The sequence below is a fragment of the Vulpes vulpes genome, chromosome 5 (genome assembly GCF_048418805.1).
Source record: "Vulpes vulpes isolate BD-2025 chromosome 5, VulVul3, whole genome shotgun sequence".
NCBI lineage: Eukaryota > Metazoa > Chordata > Mammalia > Carnivora > Canidae > Vulpes > Vulpes vulpes.
The window spans coordinates 112,591,875-112,613,807 of record NC_132784.1 but is presented as its reverse complement, the minus strand read 5'-3'; the positions used below and the strand labels follow the sequence as shown (position 1 = coordinate 112,613,807).

The following is a 21,933-nucleotide window of genomic DNA, read 5'->3' as shown; positions in this document are numbered from 1 at the left end:
TCCTTCCTTGACCTTCAGGAGTCCAGGGACTCAGTTTGTGAATCTTTCCCACCTTGCGCCGTCCCTTACCTCTGTTGCAGGGCAGGTCCCAGGCTGTGGGAAGATGCGTGGGGCATGGAGAAGACTCACAGACACCACTCCCCCGTTGTCTCCACCATCCATCTTTTCAACCCTCCCTGCGTTCCTCACACCAAACCCCTCTCCTAGCAGGAGCAGGCCTCTCTGTCCTGCCCTCACCAATTCCCCTACTTCTCCCAGTCCCCCAAAGCACCAGGCTCACACATGACTCCTTCAATTTTATTTAGAAAACAAGGGCTCTGAGCCTGGCCAGTGGGTGTTCCAGGGGCCACCTGGGGATGGACGACAACAGTCTGGACACCTCATTGGGTGGCAGGCTGTGTTTTGAGGTCTATGAAATTGCTCAAGAAGTTGAGCAGATCAGTGCCGGCCTTCTTGACCAGGGGTGTTAGCTGCTCCTGCGTCTTCTCAAAGTAAGCCCTGTAGATTCAAAGGATTAGAGGTCAGGGTGAGAGACCCTAGGCACTGGCAGGGGCCTCGGTGGTGCTGGGAGGTGAGACCCAGCTCCCCAAACTAGTGCCTGGTCCGTCCTGGCATGGCAACGCTCCTGGGAGAAGAGGCAAGCCCTCCACTGGGCAGAGGAACAGACCTTAGAGACAAAGCCTACCTCCTGCTGGCCCTGTCTGTCCAAGAGGACTATGGGATCTTTGGGGGTGGGGGTAAAGGCATTTTTCTCTCCAACTTAAACCCCCTTGAGCTCCATCTTCTGTGCAAACTCCCATCTTCTCTTCTTTTTTTAAAAAGATTTTATTTATTTTTTAAAAGATTTTATTTATTTATTCATAGAGACACACGGGGTGGGGGGGAGGGGAGAGAGGCAGAGGGAGAAGCAGGCCCCATGCAGGGATCCCAACATGGGTGGGACTCGATCCTGGGTCTCCAGGGTCACACCCCGGGCTGTAGGTCGAGGTAAACCTCTGCGCCACCAGGGCTGCCCAAGATCTTATTTATTTATGAAAGACCACTGAGCCACCCAGGCGCCCCCCCGCCCCCCATAGCTCCCTAGTTCCCGAACCTCCCTTTCTTTTTCTTTCTTTCTTTCTTTCTTTTTTCTTTCTTTCTTTCTTTCTTTCTTTCTTTCTTTCTTTCTTTCTTTCTTCCTTTCTTCCTTCCTTCCTTCCTCCCTCCCTCCCTCCCTCCCTCCCTCTCTCTCTCTCTCTTTCTTTCTTTCTTTCTTTCTTTCTTTCTTTCTTTCTTTCTTTCTCTCTCTCTCTCTCTCTCTTTCTCTCTCTTGTTTTCTTTTTTAAAAGATTTTACTGGGGGTAGCCTGGGTGGCTCAGCGATTTAGCGCCACCTTCAGCCCAGGGCACGATCCTGGAGACCAGGGATAGAGTCCCACGTCGGGGCTCCCTGCATCGAGCCTGCTTCTCCCTCTGCCTGTCTCTCTCTCTCTCTGTGTCTCTCATGAATAAATAGGTAAAATTTAAAAAAAAGAAAAAAAGATTTTCTTTTCAAGCAATCTCTACACCCAATGTGGGGCCCAAACTCACAACCCGGAGATCAAGTCGCACACTCCACTGACTGAGCCAGGCGGATGCGCCCCCTGAGCCCCTTTCACTGAGACTTACCTGGCCTGGGCCTGAAGCTCTGGGCCCTTAGCCTTCTCCATCAGGTCCTTGCCATAGTCGGTCACGGTCTGGAAGTACTGAGAAACCAAGCTCTGCAGATTCGGCTCCTCTGCCTGTCTCCGCACAAAAGCCCCTGCATATACACAGAAGCACACACAGACACGTACACACACACACACACACACACACACACATCTTGTGGGCTGGGTCCCCAACAATGAGTCCTGGACCCCTGCCACGCCTCTGCCGGTAGCCAGCCTCAGCTTTCAGCCCTCTCCCTGAATAGGTACCCAGTTCCAGGTCTTTGGATGAACCTCCTGAGCTTTCGAGAGGGAACGATCTTTCAGATGGGTAGCAGGGACCCTTGGCACCTTCTCCCTCTCGGGACCCCTCTCCATATCACACCCACCTTCGAGGCTACAGATGACGAGGAGCAGCACAGTCACGGCGAGTAGCTTCATGGTGGTAACAGTGGGGATGGTGGCCTGGAAACAGCTGGGGGTGGGGGAGGACATTGAAGCCGAATGAGCTTCAGCCCCACCCCAGACACCCCTACCTAGGTGCCCACTACAACCCTGGTTCCCTCCGTTCCCACGGGTTCCCTTTTTGGATCCTGGCCACACTGCTCGCTCTCTTACCCTACCTTGTAGCCTCTTCGTCCTTGCTGTCTGTGCCTGACCTGGCTGGGGAGCCAGGGACTATATAGACTTCTGCTTCCCCACCCCCCTGTCAGGTGATAAGGGCTGTGGAGGGGCCCCATGGGGCAAGGAACATGTTGGAATAAACAAGCTGGGGGAATGGGATAGGAGAGGACCAGCATGTGGGGGACTCATGGTGATGAGGTGGGAGTCAAGGGGTGTGGGCCTTCGTGGAGGCCAAGGGGGTATACCTCAGGCTTATTCAATAGTCATTCTTTTTGGGTGTGGGGCTATTAGCGTTTGGACTTTTTAAAAAAATATTTTATTTATTCACGAGAGACACAGAATGAGGCAGACAGATAGGCAGAAGAGAAGCCAGGCTCCCTGTGGAGAGCCCGATGCAGGACTTGATCCCAGGACCCTGGGATGATAACCTGAGCTGAAGGCAGACGCTTAACCACTGAGCCACCCAGGTGCCCCCAGTCTTTGGATTTAAATGCCACAGAAAGCAGGATTTCTAGTTTTCTCCCAGAAAGCCCTGGTAGCTTTTTCCCATTGTGGGTAGATTTCATCTCCTCAGCCCTACTTGCAACTTGGCAGAGAGGTATTGGGGAACAGAAGGAAGGGGAAAGGAATTGAAATTAAGAGATGAGGGTCAGGGGAAGGAGGATTAGGAGAATAAGGGTTAGGGCCAGAGGGCATGTGTCATGGAATCAGTCTCTTTTTCAGTTAATGTGTAATGAGCTGAGGAAGTAAAAACAGGAGAGCCCAGAATGACCTCCTGAGTGCTGATGAGTCCACCCTTCCCCCAGTAAAACAAATTCAGAAAGTAGCCTCTGCCTTCCCTTCCAAGTGGCAGGCCCAGCCAGAGAGGAAGTCAATGAGTCTTCTACCAAGGATAAAGGTTGATGCCCCCTGGTCACTGGATGACCTGATCATTCTCAGGTGGTGGTCGGCCAGTATGAGTCAGCAGGGGCCACAGCATCCCTCCGGCAAGGGCCGGCCGCGGGGCCAGCCCTGATTGTGAGGGAGGACAAAGGTACACTCCCCAGGCCCAAGGCAGATGAAATCAGCTAAACATACATCAGAAGCATTTGTATCTTTTACCCTTTTGCCCTCAAAGTGTACATGGAACATTCTTGAGAGATGGAGATGGAAGTGTGAGGGCTAGTGAGGGAAGGGACCTGAGTCCCCCCAAAGTCTTATTCCACTTCATCTATTCCCCTGTGGAGTTCTTAGTCCTGAAGGGCACGCCGCGGACTGTCCCTGGCTCTGGAGTGGAGCCCATGTGGGGGCCAGAGTCCATAGTCCTAGATTGTATTTGCTAACTATGCCTGGACAATGAGGGAAGGATTTCGCGATGGGGGGCGGGGTGGGGGGCAGCTGTTTCAGGGAGTAGTCTCCTGCTAGAACTAAGACTGCAGCCCCTGCTCCTCTACCCCAAACTTCCACCCCTTCCCATTCCACCAAGAGAAGTAGAAGGTGAACTTTGAGAGGTGTCGACCTCCAGGTCCTCGGAAGAGCTGTCCTTGGGGGTGGCACTCCTGTGCAGGTGCCCGGGGTGCTGCGGTGCACGGTGGCGGGCCGCCAGGAGGCCCTGGGGGTTGGAGGGGGGGCACCCGGGAGCCTTATGAACCAGGGTTCCACATGCTGTAGTCACAGTCACTCCCTCGGCCACCCATCACAAAACTGGAAGCCTCCAGGCTGCAGGGAGAAAGTAGCTTCGGTGCCCAAGCTCCAAGATGCTCCCTCTAGCGTCTCGCGCGCTCACAGCTTCATCCCGCCCTCGCCGAGGCCGGGCGACCTAAGGCCACCTTCCCGAGCGAGCCTGCGGAGCTACCAATCCAGTCCCGCCCGCCTCTGCAGGGCCTGGGTTGGAGCTCTCTGCACCCGAGTCAGCCCCCCCTTTGCTTCCTCCTCGCCCATTGGCCCCGGGGAGATGGAGGAGCCTTCTTTTCTTTTTCCCTTTTTTTTTTTTTTTAACGATTGGGCGGGTCCAATCAAGGGAGGGTCGGGTCTTTGATGCCTTTTTTTGCCCGCTTCCAAGATGGCGCCCACGACCACGCTGAGAATGCAGCGTGAAGCTGCAGTTCTGCCATCACTCAAGATGGCTGCCCCCATCAAGATGACCGGGGTGTGCCGGGGGAAAAGGGGCAGCATGACAGTCTGAGACGGTAAGGGCTGTTGCTTCATTGCAAACCTCGCCTTGGGGCCTAGGAATGAGGAGCAGAAAGACTGGGAAGCTGGGTGAGGTCTGTGATGAGAGCTGGGATTAGAGAACGGAGGCGAGGACGGGGTGACAGGTGGGGGTGAAGAAGCAAAGATGGGACGGGAGCGGGTCTGGGGGTCCGTCTCCCCACGGGCATCCTCTCCCCACTCTTCCTATTCCAGGTCTAGCATCGGACCATGTGGAAGTATCTGGGACTGGGGAGTCGGAGGATGCGGGGTGGGGCCCGATGGGGGTAGAGGGAGCAATAGCGTCCTTTCTCAGGCTAACCCCGGCCCCTCCCGTGACCCTTGGACGGAGATGGGGAACACACTGGGCCTGGCACCGATGGGGGCTTTGCCCCGCCGGAGCCCCCGCCGCGAGGAGCCTCTGCCCAACCCTGGGAGCTTCGACGAGCTGCACCGGCTTTGCAAAGGTGAGAGCTTGGCATTTGGGGGTCTCACTTTGAAGGGGCAGAGGAGGGGAGGGTCTGGAATCTGGGGTGTCCAGTGATGGGAGCAGGAGAGGGCAGATCCCAGCGGGGGCATCCAGCCTCAGGGAGGATCAGGTGCCCCAGTGGAGCGGACCATTTCGTGGTAGGACTCAAAAGGAGGTCAGTTCCTCCAAAGTGCTTTCAATGGGATGGAAAGGGGAGACAAGTCTTGGGGCAGGGGTTCCTTGTCTGTGCTTACTCCCCCTTCCCCTCCCCGCACCCCCTTCAGATGTGTTCCCAGCACAGATGGAGGGAGTAAAGCTCGTGGTCAACAAGGTTCTGAGCAGCCATTTCCAGGTGCTCCCCCTTCTCTGGCCCTCCCTACCATTCCTCCCTGCCCATCCCTGGAGCCTCTCCTCCTTGCCTTTGCACTCAAGCCTTACCCAGGCTACTGTGGGACAAAGGAGGGAGGACGCGGGGCTCTCTCCACCTCCCTTGCCTGTGGGACTTGTTGCTTTGAGTCTTGGTGACCCTCTCTATGTTGGAATATTTGGGGTTCTTGCAAGGCCTTCTGGTTGGGGAGAAGAGGAAGGGTGGGACGGGGCCTGAAAGTGGCAGGAATGCTTTCCTCCATTGACTGCTCTTCCCTCAGGTGGCTCACACCGTGCACATGAGTGCCCTGGGCCTGCCAGGCTACCACCTCCATGCGGCCTATGCAGGGGACTGGCAACTCAGCCCCACCGAGGTGAGGACTTCTTGCACCTGGGCGGTCTCTCTAGAAGCCACCACCCCACCCCACCCCCGGCCCTGGGGCTCGGGTCTAGAGGTGGAGGAAATCTGTGTGTTGGGGGGAGGGATGTGCAGGGCCCCTGCTTCTCTGGGTTTTCTCTCCGTGGGAGGAGAGAGTGGGGGCAACAGCTGTGGCAAGAGCCCGGGCTTGTCTCCGTGGCTCCACTAGAGGGCGCCGGGTACTGTTAAAGAAATCCTGGCTGGCTGGCTGCACGCTGCGGGGTGCCCCCCAGCTCCCTCTTACTGTGCCCACTCCCCAACAGGTGTTCCCCACCGTGGTCGGGGATATGGACAGCAGCGGCAGCCTCAACGCCCAGGTCCTGCTCCTCTTAGCAGAGCGGCTCCGAGCCAAGGCTGTCTTCCAGGTGACCTGGGCTTCCTGTCTCCACCCCCAGATCCAGGCTGCTGCTCTGGGCCGGGGGCTCCAGGGAGGAGCAGGGCAGTAGTGACGGTGGGGGGGGGGGGGAGGCAGGCTTTCCTCCTTGCTCTCCCTCCCCAGACGCAGCAGGCCAAGTTCCTGACGTGGCAGTTCGATGGCGAGTACAGGGGAGATGACTACACAGCCACCCTGACCCTGGGGAATCCTGACCTCATTGGGGAGTCGGGTGAGGAACTGGGACGGGGATGCTTTTTCCTTGTGGCTGCCCACCTGCTAGTGTCGGCTGTGGTTCCTCATGGTCTGGAAGGTTTGGGGGTGAGAAGCATCCTGGGCAGGCTGGGGGGTGGGGAGCAGGCCTGGCTGCCCTCCCTACGACTGACGCTGTGTCTCCCCCGCTGCCCCACAGTGATCATGGTCGCTCACTTCCTGCAGAGCCTCACCCATCGGCTGGTGCTGGGAGGAGAGCTGGTTTATCACCGGCGGCCGGGCGAAGAGGGGGCCATCCTGACACTGGCTGGGAAGTACTCGGGTATGGGCTGAAGAGGGGGCCTGAGCAGAGGGGACCCTGAACTCGGGGCAGCTCCTGGCCTGGGTCCTGCCACAGTAACTCTCCTTGCCTCCTGTGCTTTGGTTTTTGCAGCTGTCCACTGGGTGGCCACGTTGAACGTGGGTTCAGGTGGGGCCCACGCGAGTTATTACCACAGGGCCAACGAACAGGTGAGCCTGCAGATCTGCCTCCCGTCCCCCAGCGGGTCAGTCATGAACTCTGGCCCCCACGGGCCTCTGCGGGCCCTGCTGCCCTGCGGTGCCTCCCACCCACACGGCTTGGCTGTCTCTGGCAGGCCTTCATTCTGCTGAGCCCGGGCGGCCTCCGCAGTGCCCACTGACACAGGCCCTTCCCTCATCCTTGCCGTGGTTCTCAGGTGCAGGTTGGAGTGGAGTTTGAGGCAAACACAAGGCTGCAAGACACAACCTTCTCCTTTGGTTACCACCTGACTCTGCCCCAGGCCAACATGGTGTTTCGAGGTGAGGGTTATTAAGATGGCATTTGGAAGTGCTGAGGACCTGGGGGGGGGGGCAGAGGGAGGGAAGCTTACTTCTGACCTTACTTCTGATCCCTCTGTCCACGCCTGTGAAATAACCTAGTCTGTATCGTGTTCCCCAACAGGCCTGGTGGACAGTAACTGGTGTGTGGGTGCTGTGCTGGAGAAGAAGATGCCCCCCTTGCCCGTCACCCTAGCCCTCGGAGCCTTCCTCAATCACTGGCGCAACAGATTCCACTGTGGCTTCAGCATCACTGTGGGCTGAGGTGGCCCCAGAGCCAGTCCCCACAGACGCTGGAACCTCTGAGTCAGGTGCCCTAGGGCCAGAGACTAGGCCCCTCTCCAGAGCCCACCGTGCTGGGTGACCCCTCGGTCCCAGGAGCAGAGTGGGGGACAGGACCATGCCCTCCTCAGAACTGGAGCTGCCACGGGGGCAGCTGCTGAGGCCGTGGTGTGAGGCTCCCACCTCTGCCACCGGCCCCAGGGTCCTCTTCCTGTGCTCTTGTGTCTCTGGACGAAGGGAAGAAGGATTAAGGGGTATGTCTGGCCGACTTTCCCCCCCTCTTTTCCCCCTTCTTCATTTCCCTGTGGATTAAAGCTCCTAGCTTCTTCCTCTTTAGAGCAGACCAGTCTGCATGGGATTAGCTCCCTATCTTGTTTTCCATCCCAGAGTCTCCCAGGGCTGGGAAAGAAGGGCTGAAAGGCTAAACCTTGGACCTCAGAAAGTGCCCCCCGCACTCCGGCCCCAGTTCCCAGAAGGAGCTTCTTTACCTCTTGGCCTGAGGCTTCCTCCTTCCCATCTTCTGTGCATCCAGAGAACAGCTGTGTCCCTATGGTCATCCCCCACCACCCCAAGACTGCATGAAGAGGCGGTTAATCACTTTAGTCTTTCATTACGACCACTGGGCTCCCTTTCTACCGATCCTGACCTCCAGCCCCAGCATTTGCCCCTTTTCAGTCCAGCGTGTCCGGGTGGGTCGGGGAGGAGGTGGGCTGGGGCGTCAGCTGCAGATCTCCTGGAGCAGCGGCATCATGGCAGACAGTCCCTGGATGTGCTGGATTTGGTGCCCGTACGCATTGTTAATGCTCCGGAGCTCAGCCAACAGGCCCAGCAGCTTCGCATACAGAAACCTTTGGAGGAAGTAGTGGGGTCACCAGGGAAAGAGGGAAACGAGGCAGCCGAGAGTGTTGTCTTGAGGTCCCGCTCCCCTGAACTTCCCTCAGTGAGGCTGGGTCTGAACACTAGAGAAAGTCTTGCTCCGGTATGACAAGTTTATCAAAAATTCCAAAGGCCCCCAAAGGGCCCTCTGACACTGTCTTCTCTCACCATGCTGTTTTTCTTGACTCCAGAGGTCTGAGGGCCAGGTGTGAAGAAGGCCCCAGACTTGGTCAGAACTTCAACTGTGTGGAATCTGTGGATCTGGCCTTCTAGAGCAGGTTCTAGAAGGCGGGCGTGTTGTGTGGTATAAAGCATCCCTCTTCTGGCCAAACTGGCTCATTGAGGAACAAATGAGAACAGGTGGAGTGTACCTCAGAGCCTGGGTAGATCACGGACTGTTGAGCCAGGGCCTGGCTTTGGCCGTGAACCTGAACTTCAAGGGGAATGAAAGATGAAAGGATTGGGCCATTGGAGAGGAAGGGAAGGGCCAAGGAGAGAGAGCAAACAAGAATCTTGGAAGGCTGCATAGCCCGGAGAGCAGGACTGGTAAGGCGATGGGTGTCATCAATCTCAGGAATGCTATCATACAGAGCCTGCGAGCTACTACTTTGCATCTACTGAATAAAAAAAAAGTCTGGAAAAAATCCGATGAAACAGCAGTAGGAGCGGTTTGGATGCCAGAACCATATGAGGTGCAAAGGGAAGGACTAGAGCCCCCCAGGGACCCGGTTTCCCAGAGGCAAGGCCAGTAGAGTGTTGCTCCTGAGCTCAGTGCTCCCCTCGCTGTGCTGCCCCTGCAGCTTCCTAGCACCCCCCCCTTCGCCCCCCCCGCCCCCCCCACCCCGTACCACCCTCCCCTTCCCCCGTACCGATCCCGAGGCCTGGGCTGCTGGCCTCTGATGTAGCTCTGCAGGGTCAGGGCCATCACCTCTTGCAGATGGTCGATCTCCTCCCTCCGGGTAACCCCAGGCCTGTCTGGAAGGCACGGGGCGGGGAAGGACGGGCTTGGGTTTGCTGACGGAGGCCCGGGCTGGAGGGAGTCGGGGGGCCTGGAGGAGCTGAAGCTTCTGGGCTTTGGGGGATGCTCACCGGGAGAGAAGAGGGCCATGGCGGCCAGGAGCACGTACTCGGGCTCCTGGAGCTGGAGTCGCTTCAGGGTCCCGTGGAAGCGAAAGAGCAACTCTAAAAACTCTTCCTGGAAGCCCGCTGGGGAAAAGGCTAGTCTTAGGCTCCTTCTGGCCGGGCCACAGGGCAGGGGGCAGGGTGTAGGGGCAGGGGCAGGGGCAGGGCAGGCCACAGCCCTGGGTGCAAGCACCGCCTCACCGTGGACGCCGTCCTCCATCGTGTAGCGCAGCGGCCCGCAGAGGAAGTGTCGTGTTTGGAGGCAGAACGTGGTGTTGAGAGCAATGTGACAGATTTCCACAGCTGCGCCCTTGAGGAGGGATATCTGGTCCTCCATGGGCAGGGACCTTGGGGAGCACAGGAGCGCGTTAGACTCTACCCGGGCGGGTAGCTCCAAGCTCCCACTGAGCCCACTTAAGAGCAAAGGAGGGGATCCAGGACCTGGGGCTTCGGCGCGGCTGCAGGATGGGCTAGTGCGTCCGTGACTGTGTGTGTGTGTGTGTGTGTGTGTGAGAGAGAGAGAGAGAGAGATTGTTATTTTTTTAAAGATTTTATTTATTCATGAGAGAGAGAGAGATAGAGGCAGAGGGAGAAGCAGGTTCCCTGCGGGGACCCCGATGTGGGACTCGATCCCGGGACTCCAGGGTCACGGCCTGGGCCAAGGGGAGGTACAAACCGCTGAGGCACCTGGGGATCCCGAGAGATTATAATTTATCAGAGTGCTTTCCTCCCAAAAGGTAAGGGGAGCTCACGTACCGGAAGAGAGGCAGGTCCTTGGTGAACTTGATGACTTGCTGTACCATGAAAGTGTTGATGTCTGCGAAGTGCACGAGCAGAGGCATCACAGGGACTGGGATGGGCAAGCGCTGGTAGTGGGTGAACAGATGAGCTGGAGGCTGCAGACATCAGAGCCTAAATGAGTGGCTCGGGTCCCAGGGATCTCTCCAGCCCTGTCTTGGAAGGGCCTAGGAGCCTGTCTACACTGGGGTCCTGGAGAAGTCTTGCCCTCAGGCCAGCCCCCTAGGGCACCCTTGGGGTCACATTTCAGCCCAAAGCCTCTATCGGTTCTCACCCTGAACTGCACAAACTGGTCAAACATGGTGCCCACGTGGCGGGTGTGAGCCCCCAGGAGTGTCTGGACTAGCTCTTTCTGCTCCTTGCTCAGCTGCAGAGGTGCTTGCTGGGCCCGCCGCTGGGCCTGCTTTGCTCGCCGCAGCGCCAGGGCTTCAGCCGACAGGATCACTGCCCGGGAAAGAGGACAAAGCCACTGAGGCCGGGGGAGAGCACCTCTCTCTGCCAGCCCCGTGCCCCGGACCCGTCGGATCCCCCGCACAGTGAAGGACACGGGAAGGGACGAGCAGTCCTGAGGCCTCCTTGGGCTTGGCTGAAGTCCTGGAGGCTCAGGTGGTAGGGGTTCCTGCACACTCTCCCCAGCCCGCGAGGCACCGTCGGGGGTAAGGGAGGGGAGAGGAGGGTGGAGAATGGAGTGGTCACGGTGGAGGGAGATGTTAGCTTCTGGGCAAACACTGAAGAAGGAGGGCACTTGGTTCCTAAAACATCAGCCCTATAATTTCAAGGGTTCTGGAGTTACACCTGGCTGGACGGAACAATGCTATGGGTACACAGGGCAGGTGTTCTTATCCATATTCTTCAGATACGTGAGTGGGCTGGCTCTCCAGTGACTGGTCCAAGGTCACAGAATACTAGAGCGATGCAGATAGAAATCCAGCGAAGATTTTTTGGCTCCTATGGTTTCCTATCTGCTGCTCCATATTGGAAACTGGTGTGATACCACGGGAAAAGCTAGGGCTTGGGCGTCGGAAGGGTCTGAACACGGAGGCTGCAACTTTGCAGCTGAGGGAACTCAGGCACATTCCATGAGCTCCAGTGACATCATCTGTTGGGAGCATAGCCTCATCATGTGGCATAGAGAAATGGCATTAAATGATTCACCCAACAGCTACCAAGTACCTACTAAGTGACGGGCACTACATGTGTGAGAGAGAAAAATCAGGCCATGTGAATATCTAGGGGAAGAGCATTCTGGGTAGAGGGAATGGCAAGCACAAGTGCACAAGTCCTGAGGAGTGTGTGCTGGGTGTGCTTGGGGTGGGGGCGGGGCACTGAAGTTAGGGTGGCCGTGATGGATTGAACCAGGAGGGAAGAGTAGGAGATAAAGTCTGGGAGGCTCTGTGGGGGAAGCTAGGCCATGAGATCTTGGACTGTAAGAGAGATGAGGGGTCATGGGGGTTTTGAGCAGAAGAGGAACATCATCTGACTTGTTTCCAAAAGCTCACTCTTCTGGTGCGGAGAATATGCTTTGGGAATAGAGTAGAGTAGAGAGACCTGCTGGGTGGATTCTTGCGTTGGGAGGGGGCCAACTCACTTTCCTTCCTCATGCCAGCATCTAGGCACTTCTGCAACCTGCAGGCCGGGCAGTGGCGCCTCTGAGCCTTGTTGACCTTACAGCTTCCAGCGAAGGGGCAGGTGAGCCCGGTGCTTTTGCTGACCGTTCGTCTGTGAGAGACGGAGACACTCAGGAGGGTGGTCGTGGATGCCAGTGAACAGGTGGCTGCGTGAGGGGCTGAGATGACATGGTCTGTCTGGTGATGTGGGCCAATCTGAGCTGTGGCCAAGGGTCCCTAAGGGTGGGCAGGGTACAACACCTCTCAAGCATTTCCACAGGGACACAGGATCACTTAGGAGAGCCTCGTTGGCACAGCACTGGCTCGGTGCTCTGCAGGTGGGGAGTACATAATAAGTACTCTGGACCAAGGGGTTGTGTCCACAGGACCAACACTCGGCCTTCCCTCTATTATTGTCACCTGTGTATGCAGTGTTGTTGTTGGCAAGATGTAGCATGCTAGCCATGGGGCAGTCAGGCCCTGAGAGGCAGGACTGGCTGGACAAGCCCGGGCATGTGCCAGGGCTGACAGGCTGCCCCGTGGGCAGTTAGGGAGGTCGTTTCTCCTGGGGAGGAAGCTCTTACCTGAAGAAGCCCTTGCAGCCCTCACAAGTCAGGGCATGGAAATGATAGCCCGTGGCTCGGTCCCCACATACCATACAGTTCCTGGGCTCATCGTCCCCACTGGCCATGGCCTCAGATGCTGTGATGCTGTCACAGGCCCCTGAGTGTGGGAGGGGTTAGCAGTCAGCCGGAGGCCACCCTTGACGCTCTTCTGCTCCTTCTGACCGGCGATGGGACCTCTTCCCAAACCTTCCGTGGGCCTCACCCTCTGTCTTACCTGTGCTTTATTGCCTCTCATCTCTGGCCCCCAGAAGATTTCCTACCTGCTACTCTTAGGCCTGTCACCCGCAGACTCTGACTCTGCACCTGCTTTCCCCTGGGTCTCAGGAACTGCCAGTGTTCAGAGTTAGGGATTATGACCCTTCATACCTGGAAAACAGGGAATTTCTGTTGCGTGTGGCGTCCAGTGGTTCTCGGCAACTGCCTAGATAAGGCACAGACTCTGGACCCGGGGCAAAGGCCCAGGTGGGAGGTTTTCCCAGCATGCCCATGGTGCAGGCTGCTGGCACACAGGGAGGGACCCTGCTGGGTAGGGACGGGGCCTCATGACTCACTAGAAGCTGCTGCTTATCAGACCCACGGAGCCCTTCCTTACTACTGAGCTTCGGGCTAGATCGGCAAGCCTCCTTCGAACATGGATCTTGGACAAGCAGGGAAAGGAGAGGGAGAGAGCAAGCTTTTCCATGTGCAGTAGGACAACAGTAAAACAACAGGCATGCCAATTGCACAAGGCTCCTACAAGGAAGGTTCTTAAGAAGAGACTGAGGTCTAATGAAGAGCTTCTGCGAAGAGCTAGTGAGGTCTATACTTCCTAACTGGGGAGAGCTGAGAATTAAATCAGAGTAGCCTCTTATCAATTAGAGGTAGTAGTTAGGATTGATTTGAGGACTCTTGCGCCCAGCTGGCTTTGTGGGCACCTGGCCTATGCAGTCACACAAGAGCCGGGGCTCAAGAGGGTCCTGGGTTTGGTTTCATGCTCGGCCATGGCTGTCTCGAAATTCTTTTTTTTTTTTTTTTTTTTAAGATTTTATTTATTTATTCATGAGAAACACACACAGAGAGAGGCAGCAGCAGAGGGAGAAGTAGGCTCCATGCTGGGAGCCTGATGTGGAACTTGATCCCTGGACTCCAGGATCACGCCCTGGGCTGAAGGCAGGCACTCAACCGCTGAGCCACCCAGTTGTTCCTGTCTTGAAATTCTTAATGATTTTTGAGTAAGGGAATGCGAATCTGCATTTCTGTTTTTCAACAAGCCCTGCAGATGATGTTCTCGGTCCTGTCTAGAGCCAAGATGAAGGGCTTCTAATTAATACGTTTAAGAATCACAAGTAGGAGTCTTCACCAGGGTTGTCTCATGTTCCATCAACACTGAAGAATATTTTGCAGGTGTGAAAACTGTGTGTGTGTGTGTGTGTGTGTGTGTGTGTGTGTGTGTGTTCTCTCAATATCTATGAACTGAAAAAGCATTTCAAAAGTTATTTGGATGTTTTGGGGATGGACAACATTTTGGTTACATCTATGTTAGGTAAATCTGATACTACACACATGCTAGAATGGAGTCCAAAGCTGTCTTCTAATTTGAAGGTCCTCACTGCAGATCTCCCCTGGTGTTTGCTATTTCTTTTTTTGCTATTTCTTTTTTTTAAAGATTTTATTTATTTATTCATGAGAGACAGAGAGAGAGAGAGAGAGGCAGAGATATAAGCAGGCTCCATGCAAGGAGCCCGATGTGGGACTCGATCCTGAGACTCCAGGATCACACCCCCGGCTGAAGGCAGACGCTTAACCGCTGAGCCAACTGGGCGTCCCAGGTGTTTGCTATTTCTGCACTGGTATAGCCTTCTCCCACTAGAAATATGCATATTTATTTATTTAGTCATGTCTTTTTCTTCCATTAAAAGTTCAATCATAATTAACGTTGCTCTAAATATGAGTTTAAAACCCATGTGTAGGGGCACCTGGGTGGCTCCATCAGTTAAACATCTGCCTTCAGCTCAGGTCATGATCTTGGGGTCCTGGGATCAGCCCCACATTGGGCTCCCTACGCAACAGGGAGTCTGTGTCTCCCTCTCCCTCTGCTGCTCCCGCTTGCTCACTCTGTCTCTGTCTCAAATGAATAAAAAAACTATCATAAATAAATAAACACGAACCCACAATCAGGTTGGAGTCATAAAAACCCAGAGAGAGAGATACAGAGCCTTATTTAGTCCCCCAGAATGAATTGTATTAACTATTATATTTTGAAATAAGTGGAGTTCCAGAGAGCCCAGGTGCTTAGATCTGGTTCTTGGGGGATGCTGAGCACATCTCTGGGTGCACATCTTTTGGCATATTCTTCTGAGTGTGACTGTGAGAATTCATACTAATTCATCTAACCAACATATATTGACTAAGAACCTACTATGTGGTAGACATTAGGAATGAAAAGCTGACTAATATGCTCTTCTGGCCTTATGGACCTTAAACGTGCTAGTGAGGGGACGCCTGGGTGGCTCAGCAGTTGAGCGTCTGCCTTTGGCCCAGGGCGTGATCCCGGGGTCCTGGGATCGAGTCCCACGTCGGGCTCCCTATAGGGAGCCTGCTTCTCCCTCTGCCTGTGTCTCTGCCTCAATCTCTCTCTCTCTCTCTCTCATGAATAAAGAAATAAAATCTTAAAAAAAGTGCTAGTGAGAAAGGCAGACGTTTGCACAGATAGAAATCTAATCAGATCAATGATGGTGCTGTGCATGGAGCATATGGGACCACAGAGCAGGGGCACCTAATCCACTTTGGCAAAAAGGTGTTGAGGAGGAGGCAGGAAAGGCTTCCCGGAGGAGTGACAGCTGAGTTGATTTTGAAAGGGTAATGAGGAGTTAGGTGAAAACAAAATGCAGTTTAAGCAGAAGGTGCAACGCGAGAAAGTTCCAGAAGCCAGATCCAAAAGGTGCCTGTGGTCGAACCCCAAACAAACCTCTCGTGCTGGAGCCCAGCACTCCAGATTGGGAGTGGGAGGGAAGAAATCTGGAGTGGTGGGCTAGGAGGCAGAGATGGAAGCAGGGCCAGTTCACAGGGGACCTCCTGTCTCCCAGACGAAGCAGGTTGGAGCCATCAGAAAGCTTTTGAAATGACACGGGCAGACCTATTCTGGTTAGATCTATCTCACTCTAGATAATCTTACGTTGCTGGCTGTTTGGAAGATGGATCTGATGGTGCAGGGTCTGAGGCAAAGGGACCAGTAGGAAAGCTATGGCCGCAATGTAGTTGGGAGAAGATTACGCCTGAGGTAGCACAGTGGGAAGCTGTAGAGGAAGAGGGGGTTTTGAGAAATACGCGGGAGGTGCAATCACTGGAACTTGGTGGCTACTAGAGGAAGAGGAAGAGGAAGAGGAAGAGGAAGAGGAAGAGGAAGAGGGAGTCAAACAGGACTCCAGATTTCTAGCTTGAGTGATTAAGTGATGAAGTACCATCCCCTGGGAGAGAGATGACAGGAGGAGGACCACGTTCTGCATACACCCACCCACCAGTTTATTAGCTGACTTCACTTGGATGTCACATAGGCATCTCAAATTCAGTAGGTCTTTAAAAAAATATTTTATTTATTTATTCATGAGAGACACACAGAGAGAGGCAGAGATACAGGCAGAGGGAGAAGCAGGCTCCCTATAGGGAGCCCGATGCAGGACTGGATCCCAGGACCCCGGGGTCACGCTCCGAGCTAACGGCAGATCCTCCACTGCCTAGCCACCCAGGTGTCCCTCAGTAGGTCTTAAAATGCCGCTTTACGATACCTAAGGCACAACCAGTGAAATAAAAAATAAACAAGTAGGACTGCATCAAACTAAAAAGCTGGACAGCAAAGGAAACCGTCAACAAAACGAAAAGACAACCTAGAGAATGGGGGGAAATGTTTGCAAAGGACACATCCAGTAAGGGGTTAATATCCAAAATATTTAAGATGGGATCCCTGGTGGCTCAGCGGTTTAGTGCCTGCCTTTGTCCTAGGGCATGATCCTGGAGTCCCAGGATCGAGTCCTACGTCGGGCCCCCTGCATGGAGCCTGCTTCTCCTTCCTCCTGTGTCTCTGCCTCTCTCTCTCTCTATGTCTATCATGAATAAATAAATTAATTAATTTAAAAAAATATTTAAGAAACTCAATAGCAAAAGCTGGAACCAAAACCAAATAATCCCCCCCACCAAATAACCCAATTAAAAATGAACAAAGGACCTCAATAGACATTTTTCCAAAGAAGATGTTTAAATGGCCAACAGGTACACGAGAAGGTGCCAGCATCCCTCATCATCAGGGCAATGCAAATCAAGACCGCAGTGAGATACCATCCCACACCAGAAAAACAAGAGCTAACAAGTGGTGGTGAGAACGTGAAGAAAGGAAACCCTTGTGTGTGGGAATGTAAATTCACAGCCACCATGGAAAACAGTATGGGAGTGCCTCAAAAAATTAAAAATAGAACTACCGTATAATCCAGCAATTCCATTTCTGGGTGTATATCCAAAGGAAACAAAGTCTCTGTCCTGAACCGATATGTGAACCCCTGCATTCATTGTAGCATTATTTACAATAGCTTAGATGGATAGGGGCGCCTGGGAGGCCCAGGCTGTGACCCCGGGGTCCCCGGGTCGAGTCCCGCATGGGACTCCCTGCAGGGAGCCTGCTTCTCCCTCTGCCTGTGTCTCTGCCTGTGTCTGTCTCATGAATAAGTAAATAAAATCTTTTTTTTTTTTTAAATATGGGTAAAGATGGGTACACACACATTGGAATACTATTCAGCCATAAAAAGAAGGAAATCCTGCTATTTGTGACGTGGACGCACCCTGAGGGCATCATCCTAAGCGAAGTAAGTCAGAGAAAGACAAACGCTGTGTGATCTCACTTAGATGTAGAACCTCAGACAAACTCTTAGAAACAGAGATCAGATTTTTGGTTGCCAGAGGTGGAGGGTGGAAGAGGTCAAAAGGAGGGACACCTGGGTGGTTCAGTGGGGTAAGCCTCTGCCTTCAGCTCAGGTCATGATCCCAGGGTCCTGGAATCAAGTCCCGCCTCTGCCTCCCTGCTCAGCAGGGAGCCTGCTTCTCCCTCTGCCTCTGCTTGCCTCTCTCCCTGCTTGTATGCTCTCTGTTTCTCTCTGTCAAATAAATAAATAAAGTCTTTAAAAAATAATTCTGATGCTGGCTCTTGCTAGCTGAATTACTTTTGTTGCTCCTTCCCTAAATATTTGACCTCCCTGAGACCCAGCTCAGGGAGTCTGATAGGATCAGGCTGGGCAACTCCCAGACAAGGGAGGGGAGGCAGTCCTCCTCCTCCTGGCTCTCCCTGATGTGCTTAGGGAGGAGCTCAGGTTGGTGCAGAGATGCTCTGGCCCAGGGCTGCCCCTTCTCTCGGGGCCCAGGGATTGCCCTGAGCCTTGTTCTTGTAGTTGGCTTTGGGACACGCCTGTCGGAGCCTGCTCTTCTAGGTACATGAGTGCTCCCAGCCTTGGGGCACCTGGCTGCCTCCGTCAAAAGAGCACTGGACTCTTAATCTCTGGGTCATGAGTTTGAGCCCCATCTGGGGTGTAGAGGTTACTTAAATAAAACTTAAAAAGGTGGAAGGAGGGACGCCTGGGTGGCTCAGTTAGTTAAGCACCTGCCTTTGGCTCAGGTGGTGATCCTGGAATCCAGGGATCGAGCCCCACATTGGGCTCCCTGCTCAGCTGGGAGTCTGCTTCTCCCTCTGTTCTCTTATTCTCTCTCAAATACATAAGTAAAATCTTTAAAAAAATTAAAAAGAAGTGCTCCCAGTCTTAGAGTCTCCCCCACAGAGCAAGAGTGAGGCTGGGAGCTGCTGGGGTCTGCCCGTGACCTCCATGGGGAGCAGGCTCTGAGGTTAACCCGTGTAATTACCTTCCTCCTGCATGCCTGTCCCAGGGTCTGAAAATCATCTGTGTTGGTTACGGCCTAGTGGGTTAAACTCTCTAAACTTCACTTTTCTTATCTGGAAAAGGGGGTTAATAACACCTCCTTATCAAGGTTTGTTGTGAAGATTACATAAAGCAATATATGTAAAGTTCCTTGGTGCTTGGAACCTGGAAGGAAGTCGGTACACATTCCTTCTCTTACCCTCTTCCTTCCCCTGCATTGCCACCTGCTCCCAGATGCGAGCCAGAAGCCGCGGAGTCACCTAATCCCCCTCCTTTACCTCGCTCCCTGGAAACCATCGCCAGCTCGCCTGTCATTCCTGCCTCCCAGCCTGACATGCCCACGGCTCTTACTGGGCTCAGGCCCCCCCCCCCCCCATCTCCCACTTATTACTGCAGTAACCTGTTAAATTATTCTCCCCACACCCAGCCTCATCTTCTTCCAGCCCGTCCTCCATGCTGTTGCTATTTCTAGAATGCAAATTTGATCATGTCTCTTTCCTGCTTAAAATTCTTCATTTGCTTCCCATCACCTTCAGGATAAAATCCAATCTCTTTAGCATGTCACACACAGTCCTTCGTGATCTGGCCCCGATTTATCACTCTGGCCTCATCTGTTCCAAGCCCGCTTCCCTCCCGTGATCGAACACGTCACATTTTGGCTCTAGATGTGCTTACACGCTGAGGGAGCCCTGAACGAGCGGGGCCCGGTCACCTCTGAACCTCGGTCCCTGTTCTTCTGTCGGGCTGGACTTGCCCTGCATACCTCTGCTTCCAAATCACCGCACAGCCCGTCCTGGTCCTCGTGATCCGCTTGGCCCTGTGGCTCACAGCTACCCCTCTGCATGCACATCTGTCACAACCCTGATCATATTGCAGAGTAATCGTGTTTCTCTTTGACCCTGTCAATCGACTGTGAGTTGTTGAAGTCAAGAGCCGCCTCTTTTACTTTTAGATCCTTGGGGCTTATACATGCCTGACACATAGAATAAATGTTTTTGATATAAATAAATAGGCTTATATGCATTAAGGTCTGATTCCAAGCTCATGCCCTTCCCACGTGCATCATGTATTTGGGAATTCATTCATTCGCTTAGCAAATATTTAATGGAGATTTACTTTGTGCCAAGCACATTCTAGCAACACCGGTTCCTTGGTGTCACCTGGATATGTTCCTGTTTCCCTTTCTCGTCGCTATCTTTCAGAGCGGATCCTGATCCTTTGCTATCCGGATTCTCTGATGGGATGCTCATTAATCCTCCAGTCTGATTCCTGACTCCATTCTGACTTCTGGACCATGGCTACCTGAGGTTCTCACCTGCCCTGTCTGCATCTGACCTCCGACAGACCTCACTCAGGTGTCCGTTGAGCCAAACCTCCAGTCTCAGCCTGCTTTAATCCTGTGCGGACCCCCAGGTTCTGGCTCAAACACGTCTCTTCTCTTCTGTTACTTTCCCTACATGCACCCAGACTCTTATACTTTGTACAACTGTCATTTTTCCACCTTGTTCTCCTTGCTCCTAATCTTTCTCTTGCCAAATTAGTCCTGTTTCCTCTGCAAGAGCAATCTAAACATGCTGTTTGTGCAAGAGTCAGGTTTACATTCCCTGTTCTGATGTTCAAGGCCCTCACATGTCTCCGGCAGCTTCCCTATCATCAACCACAATCTTACTTCATCATTTTTCTCTTGTTAACACCCAGAGGTGGTTTTTTCCCCTTCTTCCCATTCCCTTCCACCTAAAAGGTGCCTAACTTTTATCTTTCCCTTAATGCCCAACCCCAAATCCCATTTTCCGCAGGAAACTTTTGGCTCTTTTGGTCCAGGACCATGTCTTTCTTCTTTGATCTATGATAGAACTTGTACTTTGTAGCACACTTGGGTATGTAATCATTGATGGCTGGTGAGCCAAATCTGGCCTGCTGCCTCTTTTTGCAGAGCCTATGAGCTAAGAATGGTTTTTACATTAAAATTTAAAAAGAAGAAAAAGAATATTTCATGACACATAAAAATTACATGAAGTTCATACTTCAGTGTCCACAAATAAAGTTTTATTAGAACACAGCCACACTTACTGGCTTATTGTTTAGGACCATTTTCAAAGTATAGGGGGACACTTGAGTCATCTCAACGGAGACCATCAGGCCTGCAAAGCCTAACATAGTAACTATCTGGCTGTTAGGAAAAGCTTGCCGATCTCTGATCTAGGATCTTAAATTCTCTTTAGAATCTTTGCAAAGCTGTTTGAGAACTTTGGAGAGGTCTGCTTCATTAAAGACAATCTTTTCCATGCTAATTAGCCATTCATTAGAAAGGTAGGGGGAAGCCAGAGGAGTAGGCTTCATAGAATGAGTAGGAGCTAGCCTAGTTAGAAACTGGCTAATTTAGGCAACCACATCCCATGGCAAGTGAGAGTCAGAGGATCTCAGGTGGATGGGGGAGAAGACATGATCTTGTCCCCTTCTTCTCTCTTTCTGAGCTGGCAGAGAAAGTGTAAAAGCACATTGGGTGATGTACAAAAGTGTTGAATCACTATATTGTACACCTGAAACTAATATAACACTATATGAACTCTAGTGGAGTTTAAAAACATTTTTTTAAATTAGTGGGGTGCCTGGGTGGCTCAGTCGGTTGAGCATCTGACCCTTGGTTTTGGCTCACATCATGATCTTGGGGTCGGGAGATGGAGCCTGGTCCTGTGTGGGGCTCTGTGCTCAGTGTGGAGTCTGCTGGAGATTCTTGGTGTCTCTCCCTCTGCCCATCCCCCTGCTCACACATGCTCTCTCTCTAAAATAAATAATTAAATTAGAAAAAAAAGAAAAGAAAATGTAAAAGTACAGAGCAGCTAGCAAGACAAAGGGTATTTGAGGTCTTATCTGAATTCGGTTGTTGAAAAGAGATCAGTGGTTCTTGGCTGAGAGTAGCTTAGCTATTAATGACTCAGTTATTACAGGCCATGAAGGAAACTATCAAAAGGGTGTCGGAGCTGAAGCCGAGAGAGAGTTTGGTTTTGGCTCACTGAAGCTGTATGTAGGCTAAGAGGTTTTACAATGCCTAGAAGTATCACAGGCAAGAGAGTTGGAAGGATTTCCTTAAAGTAGAAATGAAAGCTAGATGTTTAGATAAGCAGGAGTGTCAACTGGAGTTATCAGGGAGCTCATGACTTTTCCCTCCGTGTTCTGCTTCTCTTCATCCTGCTCTGATCATATTTTCCCCTTAAAACTTACACGACATAATTACTTAACACAATTCCATCATCTTGGAAAACAATCTCTCCAGATTGGGCTGTGGGCTTCATCTTTCACACCCGCTCTCTACACCCCACTTAGCTGCCTAGTGGACCCCGGAACTCAAACATGGACCACCAGAAGGGTCGCTCGCTCCCTGAATTGCAGGAAGATACAAGCCAGACTCTAGGAGGCAGGACTTGCATGTTGAAACCCATTTTAATGGCAACAATAGCTGCAAAATCATAATAAGTGTGTCTCCTTTCTTTTAATGGTCTCACCATCATGCCTGGCACAGAGGAGGGCACATTGTCACAGCGAGACACAGAATGAATAAGCAGTTGTAAATCAGCTTTGGTGGGGAGCCTGTG

The 21,933-nt window shown here is 53.0% G+C and overlaps 3 protein-coding genes across 6 annotated transcripts; 1 reads left to right on the top strand and 2 right to left on the bottom strand.

The window, feature by feature from the left end:
• Window positions 1-283: 283 nt before the first annotated feature.
• APOA2 (apolipoprotein A2) lies at window positions 284-2,353 on the bottom strand. The gene is made up of 4 exons (XM_025986391.2): window positions 2,290-2,353; window positions 2,056-2,141; window positions 1,647-1,779; window positions 284-498 (listed from the first exon to the last, which is right to left on the bottom strand). The coding sequence occupies exons 2-4, from the start codon at window positions 2,105-2,107 to the stop codon at window positions 381-383; spliced, it is 303 nt and encodes a 100-aa protein (XP_025842176.1). The 5' UTR covers window positions 2,108-2,141; window positions 2,290-2,353; the 3' UTR covers window positions 284-380.
• A 1,561-nt stretch (window positions 2,354-3,914) lies between these two features.
• TOMM40L (translocase of outer mitochondrial membrane 40 like) lies at window positions 3,915-8,937 on the top strand. Of its 2 annotated transcripts, none has more exons than XM_025986315.2 (10): window positions 3,915-4,458; window positions 4,776-4,926; window positions 5,213-5,280; window positions 5,576-5,668; window positions 5,976-6,077; window positions 6,212-6,317; window positions 6,498-6,620; window positions 6,732-6,808; window positions 7,015-7,117; window positions 7,260-8,937. In XM_025986315.2, exons 2-10 carry the CDS (start codon window positions 4,812-4,814, stop codon window positions 7,397-7,399), a joined length of 927 nt encoding a protein of 308 aa, XP_025842100.1. In that variant the 5' UTR covers window positions 3,915-4,458; window positions 4,776-4,811; the 3' UTR covers window positions 7,400-8,937. The 2 variants fall into 2 exon arrangements, with proteins under 2 accessions (XP_025842100.1, XP_025842101.1); XM_025986316.2 differs by having other exon boundaries at window positions 4,082-4,458; window positions 4,676-4,926.
• NR1I3 (nuclear receptor subfamily 1 group I member 3) lies at window positions 8,012-12,906 on the bottom strand. Of its 3 annotated transcripts, none has more exons than XM_025986313.2 (9): window positions 12,813-12,906; window positions 12,405-12,543; window positions 11,802-11,932; window positions 10,488-10,657; window positions 10,172-10,311; window positions 9,617-9,762; window positions 9,383-9,499; window positions 9,163-9,268; window positions 8,012-8,265 (listed from the first exon to the last, which is right to left on the bottom strand). In XM_025986313.2, the coding sequence occupies exons 2-9, from the start codon at window positions 12,509-12,511 to the stop codon at window positions 8,136-8,138; spliced, it is 1,047 nt and encodes a 348-aa protein (XP_025842098.1). In that variant the 5' UTR covers window positions 12,512-12,543; window positions 12,813-12,906; the 3' UTR covers window positions 8,012-8,135. The 3 variants fall into 3 exon arrangements, with proteins under 3 accessions (XP_025842098.1, XP_072615732.1, XP_025842099.1); XM_072759631.1 differs by having other exon boundaries at window positions 10,172-10,281; window positions 12,813-12,904; XM_025986314.2 differs by having other exon boundaries at window positions 12,707-12,844.
• Window positions 12,907-21,933: the final 9,027 nt, after the last annotated feature.

Excerpts from the sequence above, each read along its gene's own strand:
- APOA2 (XM_025986391.2), bottom strand. The coding sequence starts at position 2,107 with ATGAAGCTACTCGCCGTGACTGTGCTGCTCCTCGTCATCTGTAGCCTC. Across the intron at positions 1,780-2,055 it reads CGTCATCTGTAGCCTCGAAG|GGGCTTTTGTGCGGAGACAG; the intron begins GTGGGTGTGATA and ends GTGTATATGCAG. Across the intron at positions 499-1,646 it reads GAGCTTCAGGCCCAGGCCAG|GGCTTACTTTGAGAAGACGC; the intron begins GTAAGTCTCAGT and ends TTGAATCTACAG.
- NR1I3 (XM_025986313.2), bottom strand. The coding sequence starts at position 12,511 with ATGGCCAGTGGGGACGATGAGCCCAGGAACTGTATGGTATGTGGGGAC. Across the intron at positions 10,312-10,487 it reads ACCAGTTTGTGCAGTTCAGG|CCTCCAGCTCATCTGTTCAC; the intron begins GTGAGAACCGAT and ends TGATGTCTGCAG. Across the intron at positions 9,269-9,382 it reads CATGGCCCTCTTCTCTCCCG|ACAGGCCTGGGGTTACCCGG; the intron begins GTGAGCATCCCC and ends CGTGCCTTCCAG.
- TOMM40L (XM_025986315.2), top strand. The coding sequence starts at position 4,812 with ATGGGGAACACACTGGGCCTGGCACCGATGGGGGCTTTGCCCCGCCGG. Across the intron at positions 6,318-6,497 it reads TGACCTCATTGGGGAGTCGG|TGATCATGGTCGCTCACTTC; the intron begins GTGAGGAACTGG and ends GCTGCCCCACAG. Across the intron at positions 6,809-7,014 it reads ACCACAGGGCCAACGAACAG|GTGCAGGTTGGAGTGGAGTT; the intron begins GTGAGCCTGCAG and ends CGTGGTTCTCAG.